The following is a 10,267-nucleotide window of genomic DNA, read 5'->3' as shown; positions in this document are numbered from 1 at the left end:
CGCATGCAGGAAGTGCCGTCGGGCCTGGCTCGCGGGAAACGCCCGAATCGGCCGTTTCTGCTGGGCCAGGCTCGCTCGGTGCAGCTATTTACTCGACTAATGATGTATTAGTGCATGATTAGTAAATATCAAGTGATATTAATTTATTTTAAAGATGTTTAAGACATAATTAGATAAAATAAGAACTTTAAGAGTGTATTTGTACAAAATAAAAATCATAATCATAACCTTATAATATTTTTATCCCATGCAGTATATCTTCGTACAGGCAACCAAACACCATCTCTTCTCAGCCAGCCTGAGTAGATATACTCAACCAAATATGACAGCGTTCTATGTGCTCAGCCTGTCCCATGTGAGCTGGCTCTCAGATAACAGACCCTTACCAATCTCCGTGCGAATGCTGTCTCTCTCCTCCATCTGTCTATCTCCAGCAGCATTTAATTCTGTACATAGAACATGTACCACAGACATCATTAACTCTAATCCGAACATCATTGACAAAGAATCATGGGTTAGAGTAGTTCGATTTTGCAAAAGAAGAAATTCGAGATTACACAGGTAGCTGTACAAAACATGAACATGTAGTTCCTTGATAGCAGTACAAGCAGCTCGTTACATTGCCACAAAATGTTGGGCCGACAAGCAGTAATACTAGTATATGTCAACGGAGTGGTTTGGACTTTGGACTTGGTTTGGGTGTGCCAATCTTACAGACTCTTCTTCACGGATAGGCAAAATGTAATAAATCCAAAAAGGAAAAAAGAAATTCTAAAAAGTGGACTAGTAATCTGGATAAGGTGGAATGGAAGGAGGAAAATGGAAGCAAAGATCACCGGAAGCGGCCGCCGTCGGCGAGCTTCCTGGAGCGACAGCGCGTGACGGAGGCGGCGGATGAGAGGCTGTGGAGCGGCGACGGCCGGAGCTCGCAAGAGAAGGAGCCGGGGTCCGGCGGCTGGACGCCGTGGCGGTGGCGGCGGCCCGGGCTGGGCCGCACGAGCGGGCTGAGGCAGACGACAAAACCCGACGGCATGCTGTTGGTCTGGCGGCGCTGGCAGGTGGTCCTCCGCATGGGGGACGGGGACGGCCGCCACGGGGTATCCGCGGCGGCGGGCGAGCTGCTGCTCTCGTCGCCGCTGCCGCCGTGGCTGTCCCGCTCCGGCGAGAGCCCCCGGTTGCTGACCACGAGGCGGCAGGAGGAGCGCCTCGGCGGGGCCGACTGTGGCGAGGTGGCCGAGGCCGCCGGCGCCGCCGCCTGCTGCTTCTTGCGGCGGCGCGGGATGATCCCGGCGAACCAAGAAAAATGTTTCTTGCGCTCCTTGGCGCCGCCTTCCTGCTGATGGTGATGCTTCTCTTCCGATCTGCGGTGGTGGTGGTGGCGGCCGAAGAGCGTGGCGAGCACGGAGAAGTTGCGGGCGCGCCGCTTCTCGTACTCGTAGGCTATGTCGCCTTCCTCCAACGCGCCGCCGTAGGTGGGCCCGACCTGCGGCGTCCGGAAGAAGAGCAGGCTCGGGTGGTGCCTGAGCGCGCCCGACGTGTCCGACTTCCTGCGGGACACGTACGGCGACACCGACCTCGGGAACGCCAGGGGCTCGGGCGGAACCGGAGGGGCCTGGGCAGGAACGGGCGGCGGCGGGGATGCGTCGCCGTTCTGCGCGGCCTCGAGCGCGAGCAGGCGGTCGCGGAGGCACGTGGCGCAGACGCCGCCGCCGGCCTGGTACGGGTGCTTCTTGCACCTCATGCCGCCCACCCCGTCGCGCCTCGTCTCATCTCCTCTCCTCTCCTCTCCCCGCGTACGTCGCCGGAGCCGCCGCGGGGCGTTCCCTCGGCGCGGTAGATGGGTGGGTGGACGGATTGACGACGAGGCGGGCGCGGGTGCGGGAGCGGAGCGAAGCGAAATTTGCGACGGCGCAGATGCACCTGCCTTCCTTACTTTCGGCCTATACCCCTTTTCGGGCTGGGACTGGGATTTGCTTAAATTTGGGTGGGTTTTGTTTAAGCCAGATTGGCTGGTGGCTACGCGGCAGCTGCAGCCTGCAGGTGGGCGTGCGTGCGCCGAGCGCGTGCGTTTGGGCGGGCGGGTGCGATGGGAGGGAGGCAGGAGAGGATCTTTTCGTTTCGGAGAAGAGAAGCGATGCGGGGGCGGGTGGCGGTGGAGGGAGCACGCGGCTCGCGGCAGGTCAGGTGGACGTGGACACGAGGCGGAGGAGATGGATGAGGAATTGATGAGATTTCCGGCGGCAGCCGGCCTGGAGGGGCGACCGCGCGATGCTGTGCTTGACGGCATCGGCGTTTCGTTTGCTTGTGGCTTCGGGTCGGGACCTCCGGCCTCGGAGTTGGGTGAGCCGTCGAGACCTCATGATTTCGTTCGTCACTGGGTGGTTGATTCGGCGTTGGCTTCATGGCATGGCCCGGATCGGAGCGGGTCGTCCTGTAATGCGGAAAATATTTCTAGTTCACGTGTTTTTTCTGTGAAAATTCCTGCACGGTCCTTGTGAAATTCCTGTTCTAAACAGGCCACTAGTATTAGGCGTCGTGTGGCACTGTGGGCCTGTGCCAGAGGGAAGCGTCGTGTGGGCGTGTAGCACTGTGGACCGGCCCAGGCCGGGGAGAGTTGTGGTAATGTGGTGTCCGTTGGATAAGCTCTTCATTTCAACTCAAAAAAGCCTTGTTTCAAATATTGACACACATAATTAGAAATTATTAATTACGATTAGTACTATCATAAAAACATATAAGTTGCCGAATAATTAAGATTCAATATTTACTGCTGGGGAGAAAAGCCGTTGAGCATGACTCGATGGTGTGAACTGTTGAACTCCTTAGCTAGCTCGACGTATCGCCCTATTTTGCAATGCATATGGTGCATGGCTTGTTGTCTGGAACTATAAAAATTTCTTCGTGATAATATCATAAATAGTAGAATCGCGTCATATATACATGGCGCCGCGGAGCTATATCATACAAAGAAGGAACATATTGGATACTCTGGAGTAGGTGCCAAAGCTTCCTTGAGGTCAACATGGATCAAGGCCACCTCTGTTCTTTTGTGATTATTATCACTATATATATATTTTGGTATGTTCCTTTGTTACACAAAAAAATAATTGTCTAATTTTCACATAATCTATCGAGTGCCTATTGTTGTCTTTAATCCTATGCTCTGCCATTGCCGCATACACCAACTAGAAACAAACTATAAAACCTCTGTTCATTTGATAATGTACAAGGGCAAGAAAACCACCTAAGGGACAAGCATTTCAAGGTCAAATATAAACTTAAAAGCTCTATAAGATGGACCCATAATCCATTATAGTCTATAGTCTCACGGAGTACCATAGTCATACTAGGCAAAACACCTGTATCCTTATATAACTAGATTTAAGGACCACGATTTGAATAAAACTTAACATCAGTATAAAGAAAGAACACAATGAGGACGGCGTTACGTTACTTTCTTCTGGGAGGAATATGTGTCATCGTCTATGTACCGCGTGCTGCGTATTCGAAAATGGTACCATGACCCTGGAACCGGAGGTACACGTACGATATCATAGGCGGAGCTAGCTAGGTGAACAGGTGGTTCATGGACCACCCTAAAATTTAGCTCAAGGTTAAACTACAGTAGATGAGCTCTTCAAAATCATAAAAATTACACATGGACCACTCTATAATTTGGTTTTACATCTACAGTGGACCACCCTTGCTCCAGATCCTAGCTACGCCACTGTACGAGATGTTGTGTTAGGAGACTTTTTTTCAATATACTCCCTCTATCTTAAAATAGAAGTCATTCTCGTTTCTCGAGAAGTTAACTTTTTTTTAACTTTAACCAATTATATATAAAGGAATATTAATATTTATAATACATAATTATTATCATTAGATAGATCGTTAAATATACTTTTATTATATAATGACTTTTTTTTGAGACGGAGGGAGTAAATTTCATTATGTCAGTTTAAAACTCTTAATCAAATATTTAAAAAGATACGTAAGTCAAGGTTTGAAATCATGCTTCTTGATACTAGCGAGGAACTCTGGCCTGATTCATAAACCCCGTATGCTAGGCATTTTCTTTTTCTTACCGTTTCCTTGGTGCTTGCGTAAGAAAACCGTTTTTCTCTTTGTCGTATGCACATGCCACAGGGTGTGCTAACGACATGGTACAACTATTTATGGGCCTTTTGTTTTTGTTGCAAAGGTGCTTAGCTAGGCGCGAGTGCTTAAAGGGAGATGCACTAGTGGTTGATATGACAATTTGTTGAGCAGTAATATATGAAAACTTTGCATTGTAGATACAGTGTTATTGGCTCCACCATACCTTAATCTAGGTTGTTAACTATGTTTTAGCTAACATCGTCTAGGACAAACTAGCAGAAACAACGTAACAAGAAAAATGGAGTACGGTCATGTTAAGTCTTGCTAGTACTTCTAATGCCCACACTTTTGACACGTAGTGATAAGACTTGTTTTTCTTTTTAGACCCCCTTTGGATTGCGAGAACTTTTTCTGTTTTATGTGTTTTTTTTTATGAAAATGAACTTATTCCTGTGAAATTTGTGTACGTTTTTTTTTAGAAAACGGTAGGAAAATTTCTATACGTGAAATTCCTGCGTTCTAAAGGGCCCTTAATCTACAAATGTTATCCATTATGATTGGCCGCATATAGACCAAAACATTGGTTCATAATTCTCTGATACATAAGTGCCGCTTGCTATATCTACACATTCAGAGTCTTGCTGGGAACATGAAGTAGGAGCACTCCGTCCGTACTTGTTTAGGGGCAGACGTAGACGGACCCACGACTATATGTTGGATCTTTCGCCGACGAAACGACCACGTGTGTATTTTAAAACCAGGCAACTCATTTCCATGCTTTTTCGTCGTCCCTGACTGAGATATCGAGTGCAGCACTCTGTTCGTTTCTGTGCCACATAACCGTCGCTCGCCGACCGCTGTGTACCAGTGTACGTATATCGTAGCGACGTAGCTGCGGAAAGCCCACCGTAGTCCATTCTACGTATATACAGCATTGAAACGGATGAAGTGCATGCGCGGCACGGTTGGCACCGCACGGATCACAGCTCGGTCGCGTCGTCATGTACTCGACCTCCAGAAGCTGTTCCATTCACAGAGAGCCGTATCCGTGCGCAGTTGCCGGTGCGCAGTTGCCGGCGTAGTGACGCCTTTGCGCTCGTGACCCGTGACACGAGTAAACATCAGCTCTAGAGCTTGGCTCTCGAGCGAGCGCGACCTTACCTTGCTTCCGTCGTTCCGCGGATAGTCGTCTCCGGGGACATGGAAGGCGCACGGGAAGGAAGCCAACTGCTATGCCTCGTCGTCTTCTAGAAAACCGGGCCGGCAGATGGAGAAAGGGCAGGCGGCGCCACCGGTCCGCGACTTGATTGGCCTGTCGTCGTCCTTCGTCTGTCCCGGCAGGGAGCGAGAGTGGCGTCGTCGGTCTCGGTCGTCACGTCGCGCCCACGGGAAACTAAAAGCGCGGCGGCGTCGCGTCCGCCCGCCGGGTTCCTTTGCGCTAGCTCCCTCCCGCGGTCGCCCGTGCTCGTCGCGAGAAGAAAGGCAACACGCGCACGCTAGCCCTCGAAGCTTCCGACGAGCTCGATCAGGGAAATAAACGACTGCTGCCTGCTGATCCCGTCAAGGGATGGGCGTGGAAAGATCAAAGCGGTGACGCCGTTTTCCTATCTCCCGAGAGGAACACACTACTGGATTCAGGTTCTTTGCCGAGTGCCTGAGGCACTCGGCAAAGGCTATATTGCACTCGGCAAAGCCTTTGCCGAGTGCGGCACTCGGCAAAGCACACACGGCAAAAAATTGATCGGCAAAGCACTCTTTGCCGAGTGTATTTTATCGGGCACTCGGCAAAGGCTTTGCCGAGTGCCCCGGAAACACTCGGCAAAGAAAAGCGACCGTCACGGCGCCGGTTCCGTTGACGGTCACTTTGCCGAGTGTCAACCCTGCCGGCACTCGGCAAAGATTTTTTTAAATTTTTTTTAAAACTTTCTTTGCCGAGTGCCAACACGTGAGGCACTCGGCAAAGAGCTTTTATTTTTTTTTGAAAATTCTTTGCCGAGCGCCAACCCGGAAGGCACTCGGCAAAGAGCTTTTATTTTTTTTTTGAAAATTTTCTTTGCCGAGTGCCAATCCTCCAGGCACTCGGCAAAGATTTTTTATTTTTTTTAAAAAAACTCTTTGCCGAGTGCCAACACGGCAGGCACTCGGCAAAGTTTAAAATTTTTTTTTTTAAATTTCTTTGCCGAGTGTTAGAGTCACAGCACTCGGCAAAGCTGGAAAATCTGTTTTCTGGTCGCCCATTTTGCCAGCTTTGCCGAGTGTTGTGACCATTGCGCTCGGCAAAGGGGTCCTTTGCCGAGTGCAACACTCGGCAAAGTGACCCAAAACGGCAAATAATTTTTTTTTTTGCGTTCCATCATGACAAATACATTCATACAAACATATATCACATATATATCTTATCCATCACATATATATCTCATCCATCGCATATATATCTCATCCATCACATATATATCTCATCCATCCACACATCCATCCGCCCATAACACATCCATCACAATATGTAATAATAAGTGCTCAAGTCCATCCAAATAAGTTTACAAGTCCATCAAAGTCCACAAGTGCATCACAAGTCCATCACCAAGTGAACAACAAATGTAAAAAATACAACATGCACTCATCTCGGCCACTGCGACTGTGGTGAAGGCCCAGGTGCATCATTCGTAGGTGCATGAGGTGGATTATTCGAACCACCGTCAGATGGAGACTGCACAAAGGAGAAAAGATTGCATGTGAGATAAAATTATTTTGATAGCTAATCTAGGACGATAGAGGCCATACAAGCATAGCACAAGTGAAAGTAAAAAACTTTGATACTCACAGGAGTAGCTGCAGCTGCAGGACGCGGAGGCGGAGGTGGAACCAACAACCCAGGTGGCAGAGACAAGCCCATACGTTGCCCAAGCCCTTGTAGGAAATCCGTAATATCCATCAGCCTCTGCGCCTGGGCCTGCCGCTCGGCCCGCTCGGCCTCCAACTGGGCCCCCAGCTCCTGACGTTCCTTCATTTCTTGTTCCAGCCGGGCCTGCAATATTTCACTCCAATGTTTCAGTAATGCAAAGCTAATTAAGGTGTGTAAAGATCAATGTATGACGAGTAAAACAGGAATAACCTCGAGTGCGTCGACCCGGTGCTGTGCAGCGGTCGGCCGTGTGCGAATGGCTGGGCTCTCGCTCGTGCTCCGTGCTCGGATCTGGGAGAGAGAGGGAGTAGAGGCCGTGTCGATGACGCCGTCGCCAAGCCAGAACCGTCCATGCTTCTTGCCTTGCCCCGCCCTCATGACGGCCTCTTCATCGAAGTCCTGGGTGCTCGGATCGTGGTCTGCCCCATGGAGCGACCTCGCCACCTCAGTGTACTCACTGATGCGAGAGTGGACGCTCGGGTTCGTGTATGCCTCGGGCGGGTCCTCCAGGTTGAAGGAGACGTCGGACGTCGCCTTACCCTTATGGGCCATACACCATGCCTGGAAGTCCGAGCAAGCCTGGCCACTATGTGACGCCGACTGCGAGAAAGACAGCACGATGATTAGAAATCAGACAGAACTGAGCGTGACAATAGATAAATCAATTCACGTACCCATGCTTGTTTGTATCCGGCGAGGTTGCGGCTGCCTTGATGGTGTGCTGGACCTTGCATCAGTAAACGACGGTCCCGGGCATCCCTGTGCATCTTGAGGTACTCCTCCGTGAACCACCTGTCCACCATCATCGCCCAGCACTCGGGATACGCTTGGCACCACCAGGGAATCACCTACACGTCATCAAGTATTGGACATATAAGAAGATCAAATTAAACCAACTTAATCTCAAATCGAATCAATGTTGATGTTCTTCATTTACCTCAAGGTACTGCTCCCGGGTCAGCTGCATCTCTCTTGCGTCTTTCTTGGTTTTCCTCTCTCCAAGCTTCGACCCGTAGTAGGTTACGATGGCCTGGATGCGCGCCTCGTGATGCATGTCGGTGACGAGTTTTTTACAGGCTTTGGTAGTCGCCTGCTCCGCCCTGGCCTCAAATCCCTCCTCGCATCTGTAATAAGTCTGCATACAAAAGCGATGTATCGATTCATTATTTCAAGAAAAGTCTAATGAAAAGAGGGGTTATACCTAGGGTGGCGACGGAGTCAGGCTAGCGGGGCCGTGGCGGGTCGGTGCAGTGGCGAGACGACGCGGTGCAGGCAGACCGACACGGTGGCGAGAACTCCGACTCAACTCTGACGGGCTCTTCTCTACAAAAATGGAACAAAATACTGTTATTTACAAAAAAATTCGGCAGAACCTCCCCTGCACGGTGAGGTTTCCAAAACCTGCAAAAAACAACGGCACGATGGCCGACAAGCACATATGGCTCAACAGAAGCCATGTAGTTTGGATATCAATCCATGCAGAAGAATATATCCAAGTAGTACCACTACTTGTACTACTACTTTCACTATTGCTACTACTACTACCATTGGCTACTACTACCACTATTGCTACAACTAATATCATTAGTTGTACTACTACTACTACTACTACCACTACTTCTACTACTACTACTACCACTAATTCTACTACTAATACTACCACTAGTTGTACTAATACTGCCACTAGTACAACTAATACTACTACAACTACCACTACCTCGACAATAATAAGTGAGAAGGCATACCTGACGGGCGACGGGGTAGGGGCGGGCGGCGTCGGGATCGGGCGGAGTCGGGGACGGGGTCGAGCACGGATGGCGTCGGGGCGGGTGGTCCATGGGGCGCGGCCGGGGGCAGGGCAAGGCCGGAAAAAAGGCGCGGCCGGGGCGCAGGGCCGGCCGAGGTCAGGGCGGCGCGGCCGGAGGAAGGGCCAGCCGGGGGCACGGCGCGGCCTGGCGCGCGGGCAGCGGGCGGCGCGGCTGGGGGATGGGCCGGCCAGGGCACGGCGCGGCCGGCGGCAGGGCGCGAAGGCAGCGGCCGGCTCTGGAGGGCGGGCCGTCCGGGTGCACGCGCGTCTCAGGGGCGTGCTGTCGCTTGGGCAATTCGGCCCCCGGGAGCCGATTGTCACAGTGCGCTCTTTCCCGCTCGTCGGGGTCGCTTCTTCAGTGCGTCGCCGTTCTACACGGCCCGATCGTTCACGCCTGCTGGCTTGCCGCAGTCTCGCTGTGCTGCTCGTCACTCCTCTCCCTTCTTGCGCTGTCCTCAGTCGTCCTGGTCGCCTTTCCTCGGGCATTTCTTTCGGCGCTTTTCTGCTGTTGACAGTCCCTCGTCCTCTTTTCTCGATTTTCTCTTTTTCGCGGCGCGCGGGCGGGCGGAGCGTGACCCCTCGGGGAGGCGCAGACTCTAGCAGCGCGGCAGCGGGGCCGGCGCGCGGGCAGCGCGGGCGCCGGTGGCGGCGTCGGGCGCGCGGGGCCGGTGGCGCGCGGGCGAGCGGGGCGGCTGGCGTTGCCGCGGTTTGCCTGGCAGTGACTGCCCGGCCGGTCAAAAACCGGGTGTCCGCGGCTTTGCCGAAGTGCCGGATCAGGGAGGCACTCGGCAAAGAATTTTTTTTAATTTCTTTGCCGAGTGCCCCAGATCTGGCACTCGGCAAAGATTTATTTTTATTTTTTTTAAATTCTTTGCCGAGCGTCTCAGATCTGGCGCTCGGCAAATAAAATTTTTTTATTTTTAAAATACTTTGCCGAGTGCTCCCTGGATGGCACTCGACAAAGATTTAAATTTTTTTTTAATTATTTCTTTGCCGAGTGCTCCTGTGTATGCACTCGGCAAAGAGAAAATTTTAAAAAAAAATTAAAACATTCTTTGCCGAGTGCCTGATGGCTGGCACTCGGCAAAGACACCCTTTGCCGAGTGCCATGTCCCGGCACTCGGCAAAGTTTTTTTGTTTTTTTTTGTTTTTGGCCTCCAATTTTTTTGTGCAGCCTTTTTAAAGCACCAGGAACTCCTAGTTACAATTTGGAGATTTTTTGTGACTTTTTGTTATATTTAGTTACTTTATTTCGTTTACTTGAATTTTTCCGGAAATTAGAAATTTGAACTGCACATGGTACGAATAATGGAGTTTAATGATTCGAAAATTGATAGTCATGTTAGTGTGTGTTATGAGAGGCCGTATCCAGGAACGGACCCAAAATTTCAGACATCTCGTTCACGAAACATGTCCGTGAAATTACGTGTGAAGTGTTTATAAATTCTATAAAATGC

At 50.9% G+C, this 10,267-nt stretch overlaps 1 protein-coding gene across 1 annotated transcript; it reads right to left on the bottom strand.

Moving 5' to 3' along the window:
- Positions 1-562: 562 nt before the first annotated feature.
- LOC136464178 (uncharacterized) lies at positions 563-2,207 on the bottom strand. Its single transcript, XM_066463137.1, has one exon. The coding sequence runs from the start codon at positions 1,739-1,741 to the stop codon at positions 833-835; it is 909 nt and encodes a 302-aa protein (XP_066319234.1). The 5' UTR covers positions 1,742-2,207; the 3' UTR covers positions 563-832.
- Between the last annotated feature and the right edge of the window lie 8,060 nt (positions 2,208-10,267).

This window comes from Miscanthus floridulus, chromosome 7 (assembly GCF_019320115.1).
Source record: "Miscanthus floridulus cultivar M001 chromosome 7, ASM1932011v1, whole genome shotgun sequence".
Taxonomy (NCBI): domain Eukaryota; kingdom Viridiplantae; phylum Streptophyta; class Magnoliopsida; order Poales; family Poaceae; genus Miscanthus; species Miscanthus floridulus.
The sequence above is the reverse complement of the archived record's forward strand: the minus strand, read 5'-3'. Positions and strand labels throughout refer to the sequence as shown.